At 41.6% G+C, this 27,025-nt stretch overlaps 1 protein-coding gene and 2 pseudogenes across 5 annotated transcripts in view; 1 reads left to right on the top strand and 2 right to left on the bottom strand.

The window, feature by feature from the left end:
* The window catches only part of TJP2 (tight junction protein 2), a 132,878-nt gene that overhangs the window by 14,547 nt on the left and 91,306 nt on the right, over positions 1–27,025 (bottom strand). For all 5 annotated transcript variants that reach the window (XM_057548625.1, XM_057548623.1, XM_057548622.1 and 2 more), the window contains 14 exons: positions 25,852–25,976; positions 24,581–24,683; positions 18,483–19,065; positions 14,280–14,383; positions 13,185–13,338; positions 11,574–11,682; positions 11,334–11,467; positions 9,818–9,884; positions 8,814–8,964; positions 4,833–4,941; positions 3,340–3,550; positions 2,304–2,491; positions 1,575–1,670; positions 742–821 (listed from right to left, as the gene is read on the bottom strand). In XM_057548625.1, the coding sequence (XP_057404608.1) occupies positions 742–821; positions 1,575–1,670; positions 2,304–2,491; positions 3,340–3,550; positions 4,833–4,941; positions 8,814–8,964; positions 9,818–9,884; positions 11,334–11,467; positions 11,574–11,682; positions 13,185–13,338; positions 14,280–14,383; positions 18,483–19,065; positions 24,581–24,683; positions 25,852–25,976 (2,214 nt within the window). The remainder of the gene's footprint in view (positions 1–741; positions 822–1,574; positions 1,671–2,303; positions 2,492–3,339; positions 3,551–4,832; positions 4,942–8,813; positions 8,965–9,817; positions 9,885–11,333; positions 11,468–11,573; positions 11,683–13,184; positions 13,339–14,279; positions 14,384–18,482; positions 19,066–24,580; positions 24,684–25,851; positions 25,977–27,025) is intronic.
* On the top strand, positions 19,593–20,699 carry LOC103001405 (hypoxanthine-guanine phosphoribosyltransferase-like; annotated as a pseudogene).
* Positions 22,181–24,004, bottom strand: LOC103019956 (UDP-N-acetylglucosamine transporter-like; annotated as a pseudogene).

Genomic DNA, 27,025 nt, shown 5'->3' with positions numbered 1-27,025 from the left:
GTTACATAAATGGGTATGTGAATGGATATGTAAAGCCACATAGCATCAAAGAGTTTGTATTGATAAGTAAAGGCTGCATCAGATAAAATGTACCAATTTAAATCAAAAAGCAGAAAATGCTTCCCTCCACTTTAATATTACCAATCTATGAGAACTTCTGAGAAAATGAATTAACAGGTTATTTGGTATAATGCTTAGAACTCAGAGAGAACCAACATATCAGTGCCACAGAACGTCAGCTGGTTTCCACACACTGAAACAGCTTATGTTTATATTCAGCTTTTATCATTAACAGTTAATAATTATTAAAAGTATAGATTCTGGGCTTCCCTGGTGGCGCAGTGGTTAAGAATCCGCCTGCCAGTGCAGGGGACACGGGTTCGATCCCTGGTCCGGGAAGATCCCACATGCCGCAGAGCAACTAAGCCCGTGAGCCACAGCTGCTGCGCCTGCGCTCTAGAGCCCGTGGGCCACACCTACTGAGCCCGCATGCCTAGAGCCCGTGCTCCCCAACAAGAGAAGCCACCGCAATGAGAAGCCCGCGCACCGCAACAAAGAGTAGCCCCCGCTCGCCGCAACCAGAGAAAAGCCCGCGTGCAGCAACAAAGACCCAATGCAGCCAAAAAAAAATAAAAAAAAAAATATATATATATATATATATAGATTCTATTCTTGAAAAGACTGCAGCAATCCATGACCCAATTCTTTCTGACAGCATGGCCTTCCTGTGAATTTCCTCACCTGTTCAATAATTTGCCTCACAGTGTTTAACCGCACCACCCCGCTGGATTTCTCAGATCCTGCGTCTCTTGGTTCTGTTTCTGCAAAAGCAAAAAAAAAAAAAAAAAAAAACGGGGTGGGGCAGGGACTGAAAAAAATTTCAGAAACCACTGACAACCAAGTACACCAACCTAGCATCAGCAAGGACGGGACAGCTGACATTCGCTGTCTCCTAATGAGAGGCAATGGGAAGGACCCACTCTACCTGTTTAACCAAAATCTAACCAGGGGAAACAGGCCAGGCCAACAGGGAACATACTATGAGACAAATGGCTTAGACTGTTCAAAATATCACGTTACAAACTGATTTAGAAAAAGCAGGAGACCAGAAAGACATAAAAATCAAATGTACTGCATGCTCCTTGGTTGCATTCTGAATTTAAAAAAAAACAGTAGCAACAAGCTATGAAAGACATAATTGGGATAACTGAAGAAAATTTGAATAAAGGACTATATACTAAATAAAATTATTGTATCAATGTTAAATTTCTTGGCTGTGATAATAGTATTGTGGTTGTATAAGAGGAGAATTAGGAGATTCACAGAGGTAGGAAGTGTTATAATGCCTGCAACTTAAACTTTCAAACAGTGCAGCAGAAATTATAAAAATTTGTGTGTGCGCCTGTGTGTGTGCATGTGTGTGTCTATGGGGGAAAGAGTGTAGATGGCAAAACGCTATCTGTTGACAGTGACCCCAGGTGAAGGGTATGTGGGTGTTAATTATTTTTTCTCTATGTTAGATATCTTTCAAAATAAAAATTGGTGGAGAAAGAAAATATCACTGACAGACTTACTAGCAGTTTGGAACAGGTCAGGCAACTCATTTGCCAACGTCTCCAGGGCTATATCTGCTATGGGGCCAAATAAGACCACAGGTCTCTTGAAACCAGCTGAAATGAAATAAGAAAAGCCATGAAATTAGGTATAAAATAAGCTAAAGGATATATTGTACAACATGGGGAATATAGCCAATATCTTACAATAACTACAAATGAAGTATAACCTTTAAAAATTGTGAATCACTATATTGTACACTTGTAACATATAATATTGTACAGCAACTATACTTCAATTAAAAAAAAAAAGCCATGAAGACACCTACATGTCCTTAGCTGTTAAGAAGCAAAAGTATTTTATATATTGATAACACAACTAAATGAAAGAAACTGTGTGTTCTCCCACCTCCAATTCAGACTAGCTCTTTTCTGAAAAATAAAAGAGCTCCCTCTTTAATTATAGTTCACTCCTCCCACTATTACTAAAGACAAGCTTTGCTCTACGGAATATATAAAAACTTCTGAATGGTAGTATTAAAAAAAATAACTGAGATTGTAGAACTATGAGTTTGCACAGCTCACTTTTTGGTAAGTCTTATTTCATGTTTAAACACGATTCCAACTCTGTAAGCTGGCTTGGCCTAAGTGATACAGGTAAGTTGCAATGTGACCATTAAAGTTAAAAAACAAAGAAAAACAGGCTCTGAGCCCAGTCGGATTATTTTCTGGCCCACTTGGCTTCCACACCTTCTCGAAGCAAAACCCTCTCGTAAGCCGGGAACTTGGTGCTGACTGACACAGCGGCCGTCAGGTCTTCCCGACTCTTCCGTAGGTTCTTCTTTATGCCCGATCTCTGGCCGCGCATCCTCCAGAAGTCTGCCCTGTCCCCAGTGCTGTCTCTCTGCGCAGTCTGAACGCTGGCCATTTGTTCTGCTCTGAGAGAAGAAACCAGGGGAAGTAAAGCTCTAAAGCCAGGAAATGCGCAAATGTGTGGGTCACTAATCAAATCCAGTCAATGTCACTCATGGACTTAGATTAGAGGTGCAGCTTGACAATGAGCAAGTTTCACGGGGTGAGAAACACAGGGCCTTTCTCTTCTGGATGGAGGCAGAGAAAGGCTAGGTGCACATAAAATCCAGCAGAAATAGCTCAGTAATAAACATGATGACGTGGCTTGTTCTGTTTAGGCTGATATACAGACACACCCTGTCTTACTGTACTTTGCTTTATTGTGCTTTGCAGATATTGCGGTTTTTTTTACAAATTAAAGATTTGTGGCAACTCTGCATCGAGCAAGTCTATCGGTACCATTTACCCAACAGCATTTGCTCGCTTTGTGCCTCTGTGTCATAGTTTGGGAATTCTCTCAAAATTTCAAAGCCTCCACCAGCAAAAACACTATGACTAACTGAAGGTTCAGATGATGGTTAGCATTTTTTGGCAATAAAGAATTTTTAATTAGGGTATGTACATTTTTTTTTTTAGACATAATGCTATTGCACACTTAATAGACTGCAGTGAAATATAAACATAACTTCTGTATGCACTGGTAAACCAAAAAATTTGTGTGACTTGCTTCACTGCGATATTCGTTTCATTGTGGCGGTCTGGAACCAAACCTGCAATATCTCCAAGGTCTCCTCATACACAAGAAATGCATGATGGGAGAGGTCGTGATGACAAATGATGAAGTCATATGGGGCTTTCTTTGGGGGGGGAGGTGTTCTTTACTTGTGGGGGGAAGGCTTAAAGGGGTTGCGTGGGAGTGTGCAGTCTCAGATACCTGCTTTTGTTGGGGATTAAGCCTTTCTCCAATTCATTTCCGATCCTCACGGCCAGCCAGTGGCCCAGTTTCCCATCATACAGCGTATCTACCACACGGAAGACCTCCCCTCTGGTGAAGGCCAGGCTCTGTGGAGTTTCTTTCTCACATTCAAAGTGGCTTCTTATAAAAAACGAATCCCCTCTGCCACAAGCCAGTATGTCTCTATACACTGAAAGACAAAAGCATCATTGCATGTGGTACTCAGCTTGGCCAGAGGTCTTTTCTGGAAGAGTTATCAGCTCTCTGAACTCTGATCACCCTCTTTACTTTCTTTGCATTTAGCGAACTTAGCACACAGGCCCCACGGGAACCATAGTTCAAACAGGAAGAAGGACAAGTAACTAAGTTCACGAGTTGCTGTGATGGTTAATTTTATGCATCGACTTGACTGGGCCATGGGGTGCCCAGATATTTGGTCAAATATTATTCTAGGTGTGTCTATGAGGGTGTTTCTGGATGAGATTAACATTTAACTCGGGCAGACTGAGTAAAGCTAATTGCCCTCCCTGATTTTGGTGGGCTTCAGCCAGTCCATTGAAGGCTTGAACAGAACAAAAAAGTAAACCGTCCCCCGAGTAAGAGAAAAATGAACTCTTCTTGCTTTCAAAGTGGGACATCAGCTTTTCTCCTGCCTTCAGACTCAAACAGATACACTGGCTCTTCCTGGATCTTGAGCTCGTCCGCCTTTGGACAGCAACTACACCATTGGTTCTCCTGGTTCTCAGGCCTTTGGACTTAGACTGGAACTAAACCATTGGCTCTCTTCGGGTCTCCAGCTCACCAACTCACCCTGAAGATCTTGGAACTTGCCAGACTCCATAATCATGTGAGCCAATTCCTCACAATATCAATAAATAGCTCACTTTCTCCCCTTCTCTGTCTGCCTGTCTCTCTCTCTGTCTCTGTCTCTCTCTTTCCATGTATAGAAAGATATATATATATACACACACACACACACACACACATACACATCCTATTGGTTCCATTTCTCTGGAGAACCCTAATACAGTTGCCAATCAACTGTATTAGTTGAAGCAGACAAGAAGATTCTATTAACCCCCATTTTACAGATGAGAACAATAAAGCTTGGAAAGGTGAAGCAACTTGTCAGACTGATACGGGTTAATATGAGAGCTGACCAGCAGGTGTGGCCCTTTCCATCTGTCATGGAAAAACTCAATAATAACTTCAGGCAGTAATTAAGGATGGATCTCTGTCCAGAAAAGCAGTTTTACTCCAAAATCACACAACTAGTGAAATTCTTTCAGTAGGTGCACAGAAAACATGTGTATAGAAAGTTAAATGGTACCGGAATTCTTTCCACATACCTATGACCTAGAGATCAGGTGTCAGGATCCACTTCGAATTTTTAATACCCAGATTTTCCTATTGTGCTCCCAAGCTACCTCCCTCTCCTACCGCCCACTAAACTCATAACCAAACTTGCTCACCATCAGCTCGGCTCTGGGCTAAAATGGTCACCATTTCGCCTTTGGGGATTTCTAACAGGTAGAGAACGGCATCCTCCCGAACGAGCCCTCTGAAATCCTGTGTGTTCACCTGATAGGAGGGGCAAACAGAAAAAACAAAACAAGAAGAAATAAGAAGTTGTTTTCAAAAAGGTGCCACCTGCTTTTGATCTGTTTGTTTTCATCAGGGCCTGCCCAGAGCAAACCTCAGATGTAAGGAAGTCCTTAGTGCCCTACTCAGGGACTCCTAGCACCTGGCCTGGGCTGGGGGCACCAGCATACCCTCCTGCCTCCCCACACTGCCCACCCCTTAGGATTACGCCATTCCACCAAGGACTCATCACTGGATCAGGTTAGAATTTCTTGTAGTTGTGTCCGCTTCTCTCTCTTCTTTGAATCTCCCGTAGAGGTGGCCAGGAAGGTAATGTACAATTACAAATCCAATAACTGTAATGCAATAAGGAGTGGTGGGGTCTACGGTAAATGAGCATGCTGGCCCAGCTTAAGGCATTAATACTTTTCAAATTGATTCAAATAAAAGCCTGCAAATAAGGATTCTGACCAAATCCACCTTTCTCTTACAGCTTCTAGCACCTGAAATTGAAGAACATTAGTCTTATGTGGCAGACCGTTAGACTAATCTATAGGCTTTTAGGTTTAAGCTTCTGATACATAATGGGCAAGAAGCTCACATTTATTCCCCACTGAGTAGGGTACACTGTAAATAGCTCTCAGAAGACAAGTTAGAAAGCAAGTAAAATTGAAAAGTGGTACAAAGAAAAAGACATTTTGACATCTTTGTCCTGTACCTTGAAAACCACTTTAAAACAGAATAATTACACATAAGTAAAATGTAAAAATGATTTTAAAGTACCTAATATTTTAATAATGTATTACAGAAGTGAAGATACAGAATTCCTCTGAAATATTTTCTTCAGTCACTGAGGACTTGTAGAATCCTTTAATCAAAGAGTAATGCCTTACTACTGAAAAAAAATCATTAATTGAGTCTAATTTAATTAAGGTTGGAATTTACCATTAAGTGAAAATAGGCATGAGATTAAAATTTACTTGGTGCTTTTAAAATAGAGTGATTTACTAAACCAGTCACGTTAACTTTTCCATTGAAACAATATTTATTGCATTTAAGACAGCTCATTCCCATCTCTCTGTCCCTGAATTAGGGATATTCACGCTTTGGTAATTAATCCTTTCTTGCGCACCATCTGCAGATCTACATCTGTGTCTATATGTGGCCACGTGTATGTTTTTATATGCACTGTACATGCTTGTATTTGTTTATTTAAGTAAGATAGGGCCACAGGGCATGGGGGAAGACCTTGGAGGTCCCTCTGTCCATCTCTATTCAGAGACTGACCTTCTGTCAAGCCAAAAACTATAATGGTCAAAATTAAAGCAACACATGGTAGCTAAAATCCACATGGTTAATAACCAAACTTAGCTTTTTTTTCTCTTTCCCTTCCTCTAATAGTTTCTGAAAGAGAAATGACAATCATACCAGGTAAAAAAATAAGCAAAGAGATAGGTAAGCCAAGCACTAAAGCACGTGTACTTCTGTTATTTACAAGGCACATATTTCTCCACAGCACACTCACTTTTTCGTTCCACATGTCAAGCTGTCACCTTTACAAAAGGAAGACTGCACTTAAAAAACCCACAGCAGGGCTTCCCTGGTGGCGCAGTGGTTGAGAATCTGCCTGCCAATGCAGGGGACACGGGTTCGAGCCCTGGTCTGGGAAGATCCCACATGCCGCGGAGCAACTGGGCCCGTGAGCCACAATTACTGAGCCTGCGCGTCTGGAGCCTGTGCTCCACAACAAGAGAGGCCGCGATAGTGAGAGGCCCGTGCACCGCGATGAAGAGTGGCCCCCGCTCGCCGCAACTAGAGAAAGCCCTCGCACAGAAACGAAGACCCAACACAGCTAAAAATAAATAAATAAATAAATAAATATATTAAAAAAAAAAAAACAAAAAAAACCCCACAGCAGAGCGAAGTGCTTAGTGTATGTACATTGTACCCTGATATATTCAATTTGACCATGAAAAGGAGTGCTGAAACAAATTAAAGGAAAAAAGGCCAGGACAGCACTTTGGTTAGGTTGTACAGCCCTCCCCAATAAATATCTTCTTTCATTATCTATTTAGTAGTCTACACGGTCTAGCTGTGTCTGCTGTGAGCCTGAAGAGGATTCTGTATCAGCTACGCTAAGGCTGTGTCGCAACTTCTCTGCCCCAGTAGGTGAGCTCAATCTTTTTCACCCCTTTGAAGAATTGAGGGCTCATTTTGTAGTCAACAGAAAATTTCCACACACCCAAGAATAAGGACCACCTACTGCCTGACCTCCAGATGAGACTACTGCAAAAGAAGCTGGTTCCCACAGTTTCTTCCTTGTCACCAAGTTGATAACAGGAAACAAGTCACTTTCTCAAGTAGAAAACATTGTGTATCACGACTTTTACACATGGAAGTGACTCTCCTCATCTTTAACGACTTAGAGAGGTCTGTCAAGCCCCTAAGTGAATTTACTATTTTTTTTCATGAAAATTCTGAAAATCCTTTTCCCCCCAGGGTACAAAAATATGTCATCCTTGAACCTTCGTGAGCAAACGCTTCCAAATTCCTACCTGACTTCCTACGGTCCCACATCAGTTAGGAAACACGCTTTTTCTTCTTTGGCATCAGCCCACGAGTAAATTGGTATGAGCTGGCACTCAAATGGGGTTCTTATCGGTAGCACTTGGTAAGTAGTATTTCCTAGGATCATGTGGTTCCCTGAGGTTCACTCAGGTACACTTAGTCTTCTAGGATCCTGTCCAGAGCCAAAGAGGGTCTAGAATGTCACTGGAAAGCTTCAGCAAAGCTCATGGTCAAGGTTTGCTCTTCATCGGCTCCAGAAATGAAATCTGAACTACCACCATGAGGCCAAGGGCCAAGAAGGAAAAGGACCACCTCTTTTTGTGCTCTGCCTGCTTCCTTTGGGAATTCTGCTTTTCTCCACTCTCCTTTGAGGCTAGATGCTCTTACCAGACACCCTAGTATGCGTAAGAAATTCAAGTTTACAGAAGCAGAAATTCTGGTGTAGACAATTCCCCAGCATTCTGTATTTTTATAGTCACAAGGTACTCAGTGTTCTTGAAGTTAATTCTGAAGCCAGTGGAAAATACATGATAAAATGTTAAAGAGGAGTTGGTTATTTTTTTAAACCAATAGATTATACAAACATATATATAGTAAATTGAAAAGTACCAATTTGATTAACCAGGGATTCTCCTTCCTGGACAATTTTAGATGTAAGTAACACACTGAGTGGCAGCAACTCGTTAGTTTCCAACAGGATAAAGAACAGACACTGACCTTCCTACTCTGTGCCAAGAACTCTGCCGGACGCCTTGCGAGTATCATCTGTTCTAATGTTTCCAGGGTGCCTGCGAGGCAGGTGTGCTTATCCCCATTGAACGGATACAGAAACCCGAGTCTCAGAGGCGAAGCCAAGGCCACAGACTAATACGAAGCTGGGACAGGATTCAAATCAGATGATCTGATGCCAATACCCACCTTTGTTCAGTTACAGCACACGGCCTGAACAGTGACAACCAAGCAGGGGAAACAACTAAAAACCAACCATTAGCAAGATCTTTTGAAAGCTCTTCCACCTAGGCCTTAAGTTGAAGTCTCAATTTTTTTGTTAATCAAACTAATAAAAATCTTTGTGAGGGTCTTGAACACTATAAAGTCCCACAGACATAGGGATGAGTTTTGGGTTCCAGGACTGAGGAGACAGGACCCATTCGAAGGAAACAGAGACCTGATGCTTGGCAGCAACAAACCTGCAGTCGGTCTATTTTCACAAGCTGGACCACTTTCCTGTCCCTTATGTAAGACCCTCCAGAAAACCCCACTCTTTCCCACTAACGTTTAGAAACAGGGCTGGGATTTCCTACCTTCAGAATCTGGTCCCCTTCTTGAAGACCTTCTTGCTCCGCTGAGGTACCCTCTTGAATGCCGGCCACAAATATCCCGACATCATTGCCACCGGCCAACCGGAGGCCCACGTTGTCTCCCTTCTTGAACCTCACCATTTTGGTACTGGGGCTGCAATGGGTTCCGTTTCAGGAAAGAAAGATGGGAGATTTTTTTTTTTGAGGGGGGGGGCAGGGTAAAGGGAAACCAACATTAGCAGTGAGCAATTTAATTTATTCTATCTATAGAGTGATTTACCCTTTTAAAAGCTCCCTCTCATTTTTCTCATATAATCTATAATTTTATCTTCCTTGGGGCTGTGAGATGAATATCAGTAGGCCACTTTACCAGTGAAGAACAGAAATAGAGAATGTTTAAGTAAACTCATTCAAGATTAAAAGCAAATAATGGGCAGGATTAGAGCAAAAATCAAGGCCATCTGATTCCTACTTCAGGATTCTTTCAAAGGAAAGCCTGCTGACCCCATAGGGATCCTGTCAAATGGCGACACAGCCTGGGTCCAGGGAAGCAGGATCCTAAACCAGAGGCCACTGCCCCTGAACACCACGGAAGCAGGGGTTCTCACTGTCAAGTGCAGAGTACTGTATCACTTCTCCCCTCGCTCCACACGCCAGGATCACCTGTCACTATAGCCCCTACAGAGGCACTATACTTAAGCAATACTTCATCCATCTGGGCGTTCTTAATCTGGCAAACTCAAGTATTCAGAATAACATCTGGAAAACTAGCCAGGTAAGCAGACAAGCAGACGAAGTTAACATTCACTCACTTCCACATTTTACTCGTCCTACAAATGATTTCTCTTTCTCACAAACAGTAGCAATAGGGGTTGGTTAAAGGGCAGCTGATTATATGCAAAATCACCATCTATAGTTTAAGAGAACCATTCTTCCAAATTTCCATTAAGGAGACAGAGCTGTGTGGAGGAAGAAAGGGGGAAAGCAAGAAAGACTGAAATACATACCCATATATTGCTAAATCTTCAGGACTCGGACGAAGAACAGTTCTTGGGGCTGGTTTTGGTGGAGGAGCTGTGGATTAAAAAAACATCATTACCAACCTGGACTAACAGGCTTTGTCTTGTCTCTAAATATAAAGATCACAAAATTCACAAAAAATTCAAGTCTGTACCCTATGCTACAAATATGTTATCACGTCAAACAAAAATGTCTTAAGTTTAATTTTGAGGCATTAGTAGGTGTCAATGATTTCTCAAAAGAAGTGAGAAGAAAATGAACCTTTAAAATGCAAGGTGCATAATCACATTTACAAGCAGGTAGCATTTGCTAAATAACTTAAAAGCCATGTAATAATGCTGTTTTTTTCCATGGATAAATACTTATGCATTTAAATCATGATAATTTTATGGGGTTGGGGGCAGGGGTAGGGAATGGAGTTGAGATCAGAAATGGGACATAAAAGGACTTCAACTAATCAAATTTGACAAAATGTGACTGTGACATAATTAGAAGTATGTATTTGGTCTCTGCCCCACCCTCAGAGATCCTAAAGTCCCTATAATCTCTGGAGTGAAAGGGGTGCCAGGAGTATCTTTTGCTCTAATGCTCCGTCTTTGAGCCCAGCTCCTCACACAGAGGTCCTACATCCCTTGGAATTTCCTGGGTGATGGGAGCATCCTTTGTTCTAAAGAGATGACTCCTGGATAGCCTCAGGATGGGGCTGGTCACCAGGAAGAGGAAGCCATGCACACAACAAAGCCACCATAAACAAGGGGATTCAGAATGCTTCAGCGTGGCTGAAAATATTGAGGTGCTGGGAGGGTGACGTGCCTGGAGAGGGCAGGAAAGCTCTCTACCCTCTCCCCATACATTGCCCTATGCATCTCTTCCATTTGGCTGTTCCTAAATTGTATCTTGTATTTGTAAAAAAAAAAAAAAAAAAAAAAAGTAATAGTAAATAAGGTGCTTTCCTGAGTTCTGTGAGTCATTCTAGCAAATTATCAAACTTGAGGAGAGGGTCATGGGAACCGCCAGTTTAGAGCTGGTTGGTCAGAAGTGAAGGCGGCAACCCAGGACTCGTGACTGGCGTCTGCAGTGGGGGCATCTTGTGAGACTGAGCCCTTAACCTGCGGGGTCTGCATGAACTTGGGTAGTCAGTGTCAGAACTGAATTGAACTGTAGGACACCCGGTCGGTGTCTGGAGAATTCGAGAACTGGTAGTTGGGCGGAAGACAAAACCCACACAGTTGGTGTCAGAAGTGTTGTGAGCAGAAAACAGTTCAGGTTGGGATCAGGGATGGGAGACAGAAGGACCATGACTAATGAAATATAACAAAAGGTGACCAACCTGTTGGCACACAGAAAGAGCTGTTATTCTTTATATTTTTTTCAATATTAAATGAGATAGGAGTGCCTCTTCCATATATAAAAATGATTTTAAAATAATTTCTCTCTCTCCAGCCACCCTCCGGAATTACCAAGCACTGACACCTGAACATGACTGTTTAAAATGAGCCTCACCTGGGGCTTCCTCTTGGTATGCGGGTTCCTTGCTGGGCTCTGTGCTCACTGCAGCTGCAATATCCCCAGTGGACTTAAAGGGAGCGGGTGTGGCGCCCATCCTGGACCATCTGCTATGCGTGTCCTCTCTTGAACTTAAGCACACGTCATGTTAATGGTCTCATCATGTGACAGATTTGCAAATACGTATGTGCGTACACTCACAGGGATGTGTACAAGGGAAAATACTCATCATCTTACTTTGGTCTTTCCTTCAGCTTTTCATTCGAGGAATGATAATCATAATCGGAATACTGCTGTCGTCTCTCCTCCGGAGAAAATGATCGGTTTGATTCTATTTCTGAGATATCTGATTTCAAAAATAAGAAAAGACTTCTTAATAAAACATTTAACACCTGTGCCAGAAATTATTCTATTCTCTGGGCAAGGAAACAGGGGAAACGGAAGAGAGGGCAGGCAGTAAATGTGCTATTAGTCTGATAGTCTTTCGTTGAAAAAAAAAAGAATCTGATTGTTTGAAAGGAAAGGCATTAATTAACAAAGAGGGCTCTAAATCCAGAATTTTATGTTCCTCTTTCATCATACTTTCCATCAAAGCTGACACTGAAGAGACAAAATCCAATGATGGGAAAATATATATGTGTGTGTGTATGTGTGAATCTATATTAGTGTGTATACACATGTACACACACACACACACACACACTCATTTTGAGTGTGCACATAGACCAGTGCTTCTCAACCTTTAATGTGCATACATATCACCTGGGATCTTGTTAGAATGCAACTCTTCTGGGCCGGGCCCGAGATTCTGCAATTCCATCAAGCTCCTGGATGACACGATGCTGCTAGTGGGCTGAGGAGTACACTTGGAGTAACAAGGAAATAACCTGTAAGCTCCTAGCACGCTGGGATTATTTCCTGTGCTCTACTTGTTTTCCCGTATTCAGAGCAGTAACCACCTGATTAGACATTTTATATAACAGAAATTAAGCCAAGTTTTAAGGTTTTATCAAGTAATTCTTTTAAAAATCAACAAGTCCATTTCTAAACTTTAGAACTTAATATTTTCTAAACTTTTCTGCGCAAAGCCAATACTAGATGGTTAAGTAGGAAATAGCATGCCTACTTATTTTTATTGGTAATTTTTACATGGTTAAAATGTTATCGTATGTACTGTATGTCAACTATACTTCAATTACCCCGCCAAAAAGTAAAGGGCTAAGAAGACACAAGACCATTTTGAAGGACAAGAAGTTGGATTTGGCTGTGGAAATAAATGAAGAGAGACCAAATAAATAAATGTTATCTTATGTAAAATTCACATTCAAATTAAAAATAAAGAAACGCCTATAGCTTCATAAGAGAAGAGGTGACACAGATTGCTAACCAATGAATACCACAATATTCAGCCATTCTGATTGAGTCTATTATAGTGTCTACCAGGTTTAACTATCCTCTACATTGTCTTCTCTTTGTTGGAAATATTAATAGTCACTTCAAAAAAAATCACATGATAAAACACAAGAATGAGCAATTTACAAATGTATGTGGTTAGTTCTGTGAGCCACTCTTACATACATTTTTTTACTAACAAGTTTTGTTTTCAGTGGCCTAAATCAGAGTCCACTGGGATTCACAAGTACACCAGAATTTCATACTGGAATCCTAATTTCAACAGACCCTGTAATAAGACAAATAACAACCAAACCTGGAATTAAAGTTTAAAAGAGAGGCTTCCGTTAGAAATTTAACTTCCCGGTGAATGGCTATGCTAAATAAAGATGACAATGCAGAAGCAACAGTCTTACTCTCTCCTCCAGCTCAGCTCACAGCCTCCCCTTTCTTTACCTTCTATTTCTGAGTCGCTGTCATTTAATGAGGGGATGTTGATGAGCGTCTGCTTGCTGTCCCTCAACACCACGAGCTGGAGTTTTCCTCTTGACTTTTCTATCAGTTTTCGAGCATCCGTTAAAGACATGTTCTCAGTTACGGTTCCATTTATCTGTGTTTATGAAGAACAGTAATGTTCCATGCAATACAACTACCCACAGCAAAACAGAAAATTCTTATTTTCCTCTTCTAAAAAGTTAAAGGCTTTGCTCAGTTACTCAAACAGACGTGGGCTTTAGGATGACTGACTGAATAAAAATGAATTATCTTTTAAATTAAATATAACCCCGCATGCCTGGAACCCAAACACAGGCCTGAGAAAGCTGTAGTGTACTTAAGTTACTCTGCTAATTTATTTAACTTCCAAGCTCAAGACGATGGTTTGGTTTACTACTGGAACATGTTTCCTGACTAGAGAGGTTTACAAAAACTATTAAATATTCAGCATTCATATACCACCAACTTGCCCTCTCATCTTTCCTTCGTTTAGAGAACAGGAGCTTAAACTTTTAATAAATAGGGAAGAAGAAAGACTTTGTTGAGATTTTTTTTAAAATTTATTTTAAATTTATTTTTATTTAATTTATTTTATTTTTGGCTGTGTTGGGTCTTCGTTGTGGTGCGCGGGCTTCTCATTGCAGTGGCTTCTCTTGTTGCAGAGCATGGGCTCTAGGCATGCGGGCTTCAGTAGTTGTGGCTTGCGGGCTCTAGAGCGCAGACTCAGTAGTTGTGGCGCATGGGCTTAGTTGCTCTGTGGCATGTGGGATCTTCCCAGACCAGGGCTTGAACCCATGTCCCCTGCATTGGCAGGCGGATTCTTAACCACTGCACCAGGGAACCCCCAAGATTTTTTTTTTAAAACTGACACTACACTATTACAAATCTCCAAGTCTGGTTTTCCTAATAAAAATGATCTCTCTGCTGCTCTTCCTGGCTTTGTCTTATTATTGACTCCTATCTCAACAAAGTTTCACTGAGTTGGCACTTGAACGCGGAAATACAGACTAGGAAGCTGAGCATGAACCCAGCTGTTCTCTGCCCTTTTCCACCCACCTTGAGAATTATGTCTCCTTCATGCAGGTTGCCATCTTTAGATGCTAGACCTGTTCCGGTCATTTCCTTTATGAAGATCTGACTCCCGAGCCGGAGACCATACTCTAGAAGACAAACACACAAACAAACACATATTTCATCAACGTGTTCAGAAAACTAAGGCTGGCTTTTAGGATAATTTAAAAATATGTATGAAAAATTAATTTTGCATGTGAGACAGTCTGTAAGCCCACTGGCCTTCACTTGTCAAAACAGTCGATGTCATTAAAAAAAAAAAGAAAAGGAGGCAGAGGGACTGTTCTAGATTCAAAGAGACACAAAAACCAAATGCACTGCATGAAACTTCACTAGATCCTCAATCCAACATGGGGTAGAGGTGGGGGGTAGGGGTGGATTACATTATTTTGGAGCAACTTCAAAATGAACTGCACTATAATATATTAAAAGGTATATTAATGCTAACTTTCTTAAGAGTGATAATGGCATTATGGTTATGAAGGGCAATGTTTTTATCCTTGGGAGATACCTGCTGAAATATTTAGGGGTAAAGGGTCATGTTGCCTGCAATTGACCTTCAAGTGGTTCCAAAACACCATTTAGAAACAGAGAGATGCAGTAGGGGAGGAAGATGGGGGAGGGAGAAAGGGAAAAAAAGGAGAAAGAAAACAAATGTGGCAAAATGTTAACAATTGGTAAAACTAGGTGAAGCCTATTTGAGTTATCTGCCACAAAATTAACACTTTTCAAAACAAAATGTTGGGGAGAAAAAAAACCAATTCAGTACATCTTAACAGGCATGTTCTACTGACAATACAGTTGCCTACAGGAAGGTACCACAAATAGCAAACCCTCTATCTGTAACAATTTAGATTGTGTGGGATTTGGCAGTGAAAAAATGTCACTGTGTGAAGAAAAGGGGTAAATAAGCCAGCAAAGCAACAAATAAAGTATTCAACTAAAACTGGCATAGCTCTGGGGATTTATGGACTTTGCATTGCTCTCAAGAAAAACCACTGTATTTACTAAGTATGTATATTAAATATTTACATTATTTAAAATATTTAAAATATTTTAAATACTATTAAAATATTTTAAATACTATTTTAAATACTATATTTAAAATATTTTAAATACTATTCAGACTATTCTGATTTTACTTATTAAACTTGTAAAAATACACACTTTAAGGATGAATTTTGGTTATTTTAGGAAGCTACCTAAACCTAGCAGGTTTTAAAAGAGGCACATTCAAATTTTATTATTATTGTTATGGACTCAGAGAAGTCAGAAACAGAAAACTAAGTATCGTATATTAACGCATATTTGTGGAATCTAGAAAAATGGTATGGATGAACCTATTTGCAGGGCAGGAATAGAAAGGCAGACGTAGAGAACGGATGTGTGGACACAGTGGGGGAAGGGGAGGGTGGGATGAATTGGGAGATCACATTTGACTTAAATACACTACAATGTGTAAAACAGATAGCTAGTAGGAACCTGCTGTATAGCACAGGGAGCTCAGCTTGGTGCTCTGTGATGGCCTAGTTGGGTGGAATGGTGGGGGGGGGGGAGGGAGGTCCAAGAGGGAGGGGATGTGTGTATGCATACGGCTGATTCATGGCGCTGTGCGGCAGAAACTAACACAACATTGTAAAGCAAGTATACTCCAATAAAAAAAAAACTTATCAGTTCAAAATAAAGTAACTTTCTGCCACTTAGAAGTAGATTTAAAGATAAGTTTTAAGTGACTTATAGTAAGTTAGATTCAGATCTTACCACAAGGATTAAAGCTGTTAAGGTACACCCCCATCCTTTAGGGAGCTGATACTCAAGAAAGAATAAAGGTAAGACAGACAGCATTTTCTTCAGGGATGGCAATTCCTTACAGGTTAAACAGCCTCACAGCCCAGGACAGAAGGCTGAGACAAACTTGAGCAATGACTTCTTTCTCACGTGTCAACAATTCCTCCATCCTCTTAAAAACTGCACTCTTACTGTAAAATTACAAATAGGTTGCTATTGGTATGTTTGTGGGCACCTCTCAAATGAGGAAAAAAAGTCAGCTGGCCAGCTTCTAAGACTTTTACCAGCAAGGCTATCTGATGCCCATGAAACATGTAAAAGCTGGCCATGTGAATGGATCCTATTTTTCTTAATCAAATGTAGGTTTTGCCTACAGCCAGATATTTTTAAAGATTAATTCTTATGCAACTCTAGCCAGTGATAGCTAAACTACTGTGTCATCTTAGCAAAAGGTGGCTTAAAAAATCTTATAAAAAGTAGAACTTTGGAAAAAACAAACAAGCAAACACTGAATTCTAAGTTTAAAAAGCAAAATGGCCCAGAAGCCGTAAAATGTCGTATCAGCAAAGGGGCATGAGCCCTCTTTGTTCCTTAATAGTATTACTAAGACCAGGCATGATGTGGGCAGTTTCTTAGGACAAGCATCCTTTTAATTGTGGGTCACAACTCATGAGTGAGTCTTGAAATCAATTTAGTGAGTTGTGACCAGTATTTTTTAATTTAATGTAACAGAACCTCTCAAAAATCATCACACAGAGTGAGTACCGTTCCATGAAACACTTGGCCGAGTTTTTCACATATTGGTTCCTCCATGATTATTTGCAAGATGTGGTTCTTTTTGTGGCAGGAGGAGGAGGGGGAAGAGAAGGAGAAAGAGGAAGAAGGGGAAGAGGAGAAAGAGGAGGAGGAAAATACTGAAAAGCACTGCAGCGGGGAACTCAAGAATCTGGGTGCAAGTCCTACAGGACATGCATCAGACCTCTGTGAAGGAGGCCTTGTGTCAAGTTATCTTTCTCAAAACTTCTCTACAGTCCACAATCTGGAAGCAGAATGGTTTTTACTCTGCAATTCTTGGGGGTTGATGAATTAATATGTCATTATCCATGGTTATAAAGATTTTCTAGAATTCTTAAATCTCCCAAGATGCACATTCCTCAGAGATAGTACAATCTCAACTTTCACCTTTATTTTCTGGACCTGGGCTCCAGGTATCCCATTATTCGCATCCTTGCAGTTACCTCAATATCCTTTCAATAGGTACCCAATTGTATAACTCAACTCCTTATGCTCCTCTAGAAGAACTAAAGAAAACAAACCCTCTCATCTGATAGGCTCTTTAAAATGCAAATTCCCAACCTAAAAAGCAAGAGGTCTTTCACTTTGCACTCTTGGGTACTCTTCATCTTTTTTCCTCTTGGAAGGAGGACAATTAGAGAACAAGCTGAGATAAAAGATATGTTACCAGGAATTCAAAAAGTTGGAAGCCAAGAATCAATGCAAGGAATAGCTCAACATGGGGCTCTAAATCCCTGTTCATTCACCTACTTGTTTCCTACCATCTATTTCCAAGAGATGAAGTTTGAGCTCCAACTCCACCACTTACTTACCAGCTTCAAGATGTGGGCAAGTCACCTCCCATCTCTGAGTTTCAGAAGCCTCACCTGAACTGCAAGTGCAACTCGCCTGTCCAGCTGCCACACAGGGGTTTAGTGAATCTGGATGTGCTTAAGCGTATGCAAGTGCTCCAGGCATGCAACATGGGACGGGCAGCCTGGGCCAGAGCCTGCCTGATCTGTGGACACACCAAAAACCTCTCTGCACCTTGCTATACCCACCTGTAAAAGAGGAATGAAGTCTCCTACCTACCACAAAGGCTTCTGGTGAGGATTAAATAAGAAAGTATTTATTCCACAGAGGGCCCTGGCATAGAGCAAAAACTCAATCAAGATTAGCTAGAATATTGTCCCCTACTGTGGTTTCGTCAGTTTAAGCTGCACTGGGTTCACCAAGAGAGCTTGTTAACACAGAGACTCCAGGGGCCACCCCAGTGCTTCTGATTCAGTGGGGGCTGGTCAGGGGCCTGAGAATCTACATTTCTAATAAGTGCCCAGGTGATATTTATGCTGCTCTGAGAACCACTGGCCTATCAGTTTAAAGCCAGATTTCCACCACCTGGCTCAGCCACTGATGATACAACTTTGTGCAAGTCAATGAACTTTTCTGTGCCTCTAGTTTCCTTGTCTATAAAATGAAGATATGACTAACTCCCACAGGGGGTGGTGGTGAGGACAAAATGAGATAATCTGTGCAAAACATTTATTAGGTCAGTGCTTGGCACATAGCAGGTACCACGTTAAGAGTTAGCTATTAGAGTGCTTTTTCTTCATCAAGCATGACTACCTTCATTGGCTTTGCTTTTCATCAGAAGGACCCCGATGGGCCTGTCCGAGTCCAGCCGCCCCTGTGGCTCTGGGCTGGGGCTGCGGGAGTGGAGGTGCTCGCGGCTGTGGCTCTGGGACGCCCCGTACCGGGCATCGGGCTGGGCCCTGCGACCATACTCCCCCTCCGGGCTGTAGGCGCGATCGTAGGTCGGGTCAATGCTCCGGCCGCGGCTGCTCTGCCGGGCTCGCCGGTAGTCATCGTCGTCGTGGTCCAGGCCCCGCTCGAGGCTGCGGCCACGGCTGCGCTCTCGGGCTCGCACGTAGTAGCTGTCGTCGTGGTCCAGGCCCCGCTCCAGGCTCCGGCCGCGGCTCCGGTCCCGCTCCCGGCTGTGCGCCCGGTCGTGGGGACGACCCCTCTCTGGGCTGTCCTCCCAGCTGCGGCTGCGCCCTCCGCGGCTGCTGGGCCGGCTCCTCTCGCTGTACCCGCTGCGCGCGCTTCTGCCATCAAACTCGTCCAGCAGCTCGAAAGCCCGGTCATGCCCGTGGACGGGAGGGCTGCCCTGCGGCGGGGCCAGCTGGACCTTCCGGGGCCTCTTGACCACCTGTCACAAAACAAACAGTGGGGACGCAAGACAATCACAACCAAACATAGAGAATGCAGTGGTTAAGAGCCCAGGTTCTCCTTCCAGTAAAACTCTTGTGTCCCCACCCAGTCGCTAAGCCTCAGGGTCCTCATCTGGAAAACGAGGACCCCTCAGGGGGTCAAGGATAAAATAAGACAATGAGTATAACACTCTCAGCACAGTGCCTCCAAAATCTGCTTCTACTCAAAGTGTGAAAAGCACCAAAGGGCTTTAAATCATTAAGTTACAAAAATGAAAATCCAGAAAGTGAGCCATTCTGTATACAACTGCGTAGGTTCATCCAAAAGTCAATGTCATTCAAAAGGGGGGGGGGCAGGTAAGGGGAGAGAGGAGGTAAAAGAGGGATCCTTTAAGATTAAAATGGACCGGCGCCTGGGCTCTGAGCCGCGGCGGCGAAGAGCGCTCGGGCGGACCACTCCCGCGCCTGCGCCTGCGCCTCCGCCTTCTGTTCGGCCCCGCCCCGGCTTTTCCTCCCCAGACTGCCCTCGGCCCGCGCACCAGTCAGCTCCGCTATGGCGACCCGCAGCCCCAGAGTCGTGATTAGTGATGATGCACCAGGTTATGACCTAGATTTATTCTGTAGACCTAATCATTATGCTGAGGATTTGGAAAAGGTGTTTATTCTTCATGGACTAATTATGGACAGGACCGAACGGCTGGCTCGAGATGTGATGAAGGAGATGGGAGGCCATCACATCGTGGCCCTCTGTGTGCTCAAGGGGGGCTATAAATTCTTTGCTGACCTGCTGGATTACATCAAAGCACTGAACAGAAATAGTGATAGATCTATACCTATGACTGTAGATTTTATCAGACTGAAGAGCTACTGTAATGACCAGTCAACAGTAAAAATAATTGGTGGAAAATGTAAAACCGGTAGCTAGTGGGAGGCAGCCGCAAAGTACAGGGAGATCAGCTCGCTGCTTTGTGACCACCTAGAGGGGTGGGGTAGGGAGGGTGGAAGGGAGGGAGACGCAAGAGGGAGGAGATACGGGGATATATGTATACGTATAGCTGATTCACTTTGTTATACAGCAGAAACTAACACACCATTGTAAAGCAATTATACTCTAATAAAAATGTTAAAAAGAAAGCAATTGGTGGAGATGATCTCTCAACTTTAACTGGAAAGAATGTCTTGATTGTTGAAGATATAATTGACACTGGCAAAACAAGGCAAACCTTGCTTTCCTTAGTCAAGCAGCATAATTCAAAGATGGTCAAGGCTTCAAGCTTGCTGGTGAAAAGGACCCCTTGAAGTGTTGGATATAGACCAGACTTTGTTGGATTTGAAATTCCAGACAAGTTTGTTGTAGGATATGCCCTTGACTACAATGAATACTTCAGGGATTTGAATCATGTTCGTGTCATTAGTGAAACTGGAAAAGCAAAGTACAAAGCCTAAGATGAGAGTTCAAGTTGAGTTTGGAAACATCTGGAGTCCCATTGAAATCACCAGGAAAATTATCAAATGTTCTAGTTCTGTGGCCAGCTGCTTAGTAGAGCTTATTGCATGTATCTTCTAAGAATTTTATCTGTTTTGTATTTTAGAAAGGTCAGTTGCTGCATTCCTGAACTCTTTATTTGCACTATGAGCCCACAGACTATCAGTTCCCTTTGGGTGGACTGTTGTTTGACTTGTGAATGAAAAATCTCTTAAACCACACCACTATTGAATGAAAATATTGAAATTGTGTCTGTAAGAAACATTTAAAGACAAGAATATATTAGTTTTTTAATTGATATTTTAATTTTTATATATTCAGGAAAGAACAGAAGTGATTGAATATTGTTAATTATACCACTGTGTGTTTAGAAAAGCAGCAGTCAGTTTCATATCAGTGACAGCATTTAGAGGTATTGTTATGTTGGATAAACCATATGTCCTGGAATTACTTTAGTAGATTTCAGTAGCATTAACTGTATTTTCCCGCTTGTTCAGATTATTTCTGGCGAATCTTTGCCAACAGTTCCTTTTAAATATAGGTCAATAAGTTCTACAAACCTACCACTTTTTGAAGTCTTCAATGTAAAAATCCTTAAAATAAAGGCTGTCTCTTTAAAAAAAAAAAAAAAAAGATTAAAATGGACTAAAGTGATTAGAACCAAATATGATGAGTGAACTTTGATTGGATCCTGGATGGGGAAGAATAATAATCTACCAAAGTCATCTTAGGGTATGGACTGTATATTAAATGATATTGTAGAGTTATTATTACTTTTTTAATTTTAAAGTAATAACAAGGATTTATCTGATTTACAGAAAAGAAATACAATTAAGAGATTAAGGACAAAACTCCATTAGTGTAAAAGTCACTGGCTACTATCTAGCACAGGAACAACTGGATTGCTTCCAGCAGTTTTGAAGCACTAAAAGATCTTAAAATGTAGATGGAGAAATAGATGTGTATATTTCTTTACATTAAATTTAAATATGAATTTTTTTCTGACAAATCAGACCCAGAGTGTTACTTTATCAATTTTTATGCATTTGAACATTTGCAACATATAGCAATCCTTTGTTTAGTAATCTTCAGTATAACTATAAAAATCTGAGATACATGAAAATGTTTTTCAAATCATACTTATATTTCTTCACAGCTTTATATGTGCAAAATTATAGGTAATTATAATTTTCAAACTTTGAATATCCATGTTATTTGATATATCTGTACAGAAAGAGTAAGATAAAAAACATTTAATAAGATTAAATATATCTAATTTGCAAAATTGATGTCTGACATTTGTTGTGTGCTCGTGCAAAGAGTGCATAGGTTATTTCTGCAGCAATCAAAAACATAAAATCTTTTTAAACTCAGATTTCAAGTTTCCTCTGAAAATTATTCTAATCCCTGGAAATACTTTCAAATTTTGATTTCTAGATGCAATGGGCATCTTGTTACATATACATATATTTTATCCTTAAACTTTTATATTTTCAGACCATTTGAACATTATAATCAGATTCAGCATGATGATTTTTTCTTAGAATCTGTAGAAGTCCTCTGTTCAGGATTAATGTCGAGATCCCCAGTGCACCAATGTGAAAAACCAGATAAAGATAGTATTACCACTATGCTTTAGTGGGATTTCCTGCATGTTTGGGATAACCATATAGGAAAGTAGCTCTTATTACAAGGATGGCTCCAACAGAAAAGGCACTGGTTGGTACGAAATCTTGTAGTCAAAAATAAGATATCAGTGTTGATAATATTATGCACAAAGAGGTTGTAAATCCTTTTAAAATGTTATCTGCACACTTAATAACAGCAGCTATTACAAGGCCTCCCAGTGCCTGAAGAACAACTATCCACGTCAGCCGGTTATACCCCTGAAAAAATCCATTCTTTGATTCCAGTTCTCCATCATAAACATATACACCCATTAATCCAAATACACTCCCAAAGAAACCAAGATGAATGTTTCTTATCCACACTGATTGTTTGGTTTCTTTTAAGATTTTCTCAAAGTAAAACCGAGCAAAGCCACTTGAAAAACATGCTGTGCAAACTGCCATGAGGCCTACGAATTGTGAGCCAGGTGAAAGTTCCTTAGAATTAAGCACTTGTGGGGCTTCGATGGCAGTTCAGTGGTTAAGAATCCACCTGCTAATGCAGGGGACACGGGTTCAAGCCCTGGTCCAGGGAAGATCCCACATGCCGCAGAGCAACTAAGCCTGTGCGCCACAACTACTGAGCCTGCGCTCTAGAGCCCGCGAGCCACAACTACTGAGCCCGTGTGCCACAACTTCGGAAGCCCATGTGCCTAGAGCCCGTGCTCCACAACGAGAAGCCAGCACGATGAGAAGTCCGCACGCCACAACGAAGAGAAGCCCCCGCTCGCCGCAACCAGAGAAAGCCCGCGTGCAGCAATGAAGACCCGACGCAGCCAAAAATAAATAAATAAATAAATTTATAAAAAATTTTAAAAAAAAAGAATTACGCGCTCGAGAATCTGAGGGCCATTGTACAAAAGCAACTCCTGTCATCAAAATTACTAGGGAGAGCCACTGGTACACACCTAATTTTTTTTACTAAGCATCGACACAGAAAATAATGCAGTCGTAAGAATTTTCAACTGATATGTGACCTGATAAGTAGCTGCATCTAGATTTGACAGTGCCACATAGAGTAAATTATTCTGAAGAGTATATATCCCTGATGGAATAGCAAGTTTAAGCGCTTCCATAGGTTTGTTAAGAATTTCACCATGCAGTATTCAATTCAGTGCTCTTAGACCACATTTGCTGTCTTTGTAGACTAATAAAATGCAGGCCATTGTCTTCAAAAGTTCAGCAACAGCCACAGCTGTAGATGATAGATAATGAGGCCCCTCCTCTTTTAAAGTCCCAGAATAACACATTGTTCGAACCAAACTGGTAGTCTGAAAGACCAAAATTCCCAAGGAAAGGTGTTTTAGGTTGGCTGACAATGTCTTATCTTCATTTGCCTGCTAGTGTTGGAGGGTCTCCTGCAGAGGCGGCGGGCAGCTGAGGCCCACCATGGGGACAAGGACACTGGCAGCTGCAGTTCTGGGACGTACTCACTGGCGTGAGCCCTCCCAGAGACCGCCATTAGCCCTGCCATACAGCCTGTAGCTACTTCTCTTAAATAGGATAATAGTAGTATAATTATGTAGACGAATGTCCTTATTTAGGAGACTTGAGAAGTAAGAAGGATTAAACTGTCATGTCTGCAACTTCCCCTCAAACAGTTCACTAAAAATATGTATGTCTTTATATACATACATAGAGAAAAATCAAGTGAATATGGCAGAATATTAACATTGTAGAAGATATATGTGTTGATTATACTAATCTTTGAACTTTTCTTTTCTGTTTGAAAATTTTCATAATATAAAGTTGAAAAAAAAGTCAAATACCACACACCTGATGCATCTCCCCCAGCACTGCCCCTAACACACTGTGTTCCAATTCTCGCTTAGTGTGTCCACTTGCCCCACTGGAGTGAACACTCCTTGCATCTCAGACCTGCTTCAGGGCCAACTTGATTTTCAACCAATGTTTGCCCAATGACTGAGTGAGCTAATAAATGAGTGAATGGTACAGATTGCCAGTATCTCCTAAGAAACAGGAGCTTATGAAGATAGAACAGATCCTGTGAGGGCCTTTACAAATGAGTTTCTGAGCTCATAATTTAGTCTCTAAATTAATGTTGTTTTACCATTGTTCTCAATCTAGTTAATTCTCTTAGGGAATAATTGTTTAACCTGGCTCAAGGCAAATTCACTCAGACAAGAGAAGCACTGGTCTTAAGTTACGAGTAGGATGAAGAGAAGGCAGGGAGGGATCACTCACATACATCTTTACATCACCCTTAACATCACCCTCCCAAAGTACTGAGGATATGGAAATAGTGGTCCCTAGATAGGGCTGAAGAGCAAGTAGTAATTTTCTTCTGGGCATAAAAACAAAGTCCTACCGAGGTGAGCTGAAAACAAACCCAGAACGTACAATGGCAGCGATCTTCCCACTTTTCCTCAGCTGCTGAACAGCAAATGAATGGAGCACGTCTTCCATGGGGGTGCCGTTAACCATGACCACCCTGTCATTTTCTCTGCAAATAAAACAAACAGAAAAACGGAATGTGAAAAACTCCCATCTTGTCCCTCTGAATCATTTATTTAGGAACAAATAAAAGTGGCAGATTGACCCAAAATGCTTATCAAAGGGCTCAGTGTCTAATGACTCCTGAGGCTTAATCCATCAACTTGGTCTGAGCTCTTCTGAGGAAGGAACTCAGGAGCCACTCAGCCCACTTTGGACAGTGTCTCCTGGAAACCACCTGGGGAGAAGGACCCAAACCCACGGGGTCCCTCCAGGAGGCACTGGATGGCAGCGAGGTTGGAGCACAAATGGAACTTGTGTGTCAGGGCCTCCTTACCCATGGTACACGGTGCGCTTCAGCAAGTCTACAGCTCTCCCCAAAGGAGGCTGATATTCACTTATGTTTTAGAGGGGATGAAATCAAGAACTCGCCTCAGATTCTTAAAGAAATTTTGAGGTCACAGAACCCTAACTCTTACTTTGTCTCATCCAAAAAAATCATGTAAAAATTCTACCATGCTCTCTGTATGAAAGAATACTAACTTGGAGAGGACCACTGAGATGAAATGCCAAGAGAAGCTAAATTTTGGAGCCATGTGGCCAAGGCAGCTGCGTAATTAACTTTAGATTCTGCCCTGAGAAATTATCTTAAGGGGACTCAGACATGCATCTTTTCCAATGGCATTTTCTCTTCGGACCAGAAGCCTGGCAGTTGGAAAACTTGGGTTTCCATTTGGTAAATTTTCCCAATTTCTACATCCCTCTTACAAATTAGATAATCATTAAGCAGATTAGCCTCACTCTTAATGAATAAAAATGAAAATAAATATAGACAGTGTGGGTAGGCATTAGGGGAAAAAAAGAGCATGCCAATTTTACACTCCATGTTCATAAATGATTCCTAAACCCAGGAATGATAGTTACGATAGACAGTTATAACCATCTTCCTGTGGAAATTATTGCTTTCCTCTATTCAAAGTCTGGATGTTCCCAAAGGTTTGGGGATTGTTAAAACATGGTGTGTTATGGTCTCCATTACTGCCTGAAGACTTTTCAATATACATATATAAACGTTCCTTTTCTTTTTGAATTTTAAAAGTGCACACCACTCAAAGGCCCCTGTCTAGGGCCAACCAGTGGGCTGGCAGGGGTTGGGGGCAGGGAGTCAGGACACTCACTGAAGCAGCCCGTCGGCGGGCCCACCCGGGAGCACGTCAGAAATGACGATTGATGTCTCCCCATTTTCAAAGTGTGGGTTGTCTCTGCCTCCGGACACTGCAATTCCAAATCCTCTCTTGGAATCCTGTTCATTGGGGTTAAGAGAAAAATTAAAATAAAATCCTTCTATAAGTGGTTTTCAGGATTTATTACAAGCAGTCGATAAAATAAAGGTCAAACCAATAACCAGAGACAGCTCAGGAACAGAAGGCTTAAGAGAGACAAGTGAGAAACAGAATACAGCGTCATCATGGTTAACTGACAGGTTTATAAAGGGAAATTCCTTATCTAAAAGAAACAGCCTTGTGAAAGCTGGACAAGATTGATAGCACAGACTGGAGTTATCAGTAGAAGCTGGCAGGGGATGGGAAATTACATCTTCTGTCCAAATAAGGATATGTTATTGGATTCACCAATCACACCTGTTCTCATATCCAGGCCTGAGCCAGATGGGCTGGTCACAGCTGAATCTATGCTAAAACCATATTTTTAAAGAATACCTTTAACTTCCAAGTTAGGGGAGCTAGTGGTTTCACTTTCATATAGGGTCAAAAAGAAGGAAATGGATTTTAAAGATAAAATCCGAAGACGAACTTAGTTTTGAGATCTCATGAGAGAGCAAAGCATTAAATTCTTTTCTACATGCATATAAGATGGAAATACAGATAAATTAGATTCAAGATTGATAGAGAAATGTGTAACAGTGAACCCAAATAATACAGAATCCCAGTTCATTTCGGTGTTTAAAAAAGCTAAGCTCCCGGATTTCATCCAGATCACAGGGGCATGTACGTGACTATCACACTAAATATGGGTTTCATTTCGTAAAAATCTTCTCAGAGAATGAAAGAACCCTCACCTCAAGATAAGTTCCCACGTGGGGCCCACTGTGGCAATCGATAACAAACAGTTAGCAACACAGACAAGGTGGCTTGTTGTTCATTAATTGCACGGCTTTGAATTTGGCAGCGCTATCCCCTGGTACCTGGTTTTACACAGAGAGAGCTCCATCCTCTATACCAGGCCAAAAATGTTTCTCACCTTTGCCAGTTCAGGGTCCAAACGCAAATGGTATGTGGTGGAAGGGCAGAGAGAAGAGTCAGAAGATGACAAGACGTGAAAAATAAGACCTAA

The sequence above is a fragment of the Balaenoptera acutorostrata genome, chromosome 6 (genome assembly GCF_949987535.1).
Source record: "Balaenoptera acutorostrata chromosome 6, mBalAcu1.1, whole genome shotgun sequence".
Classification (NCBI taxonomy): Eukaryota; Metazoa; Chordata; class Mammalia; order Artiodactyla; family Balaenopteridae; genus Balaenoptera; species Balaenoptera acutorostrata.
The sequence above is the reverse complement of the archived record's forward strand: the minus strand, read 5'-3'. Positions and strand labels throughout refer to the sequence as shown.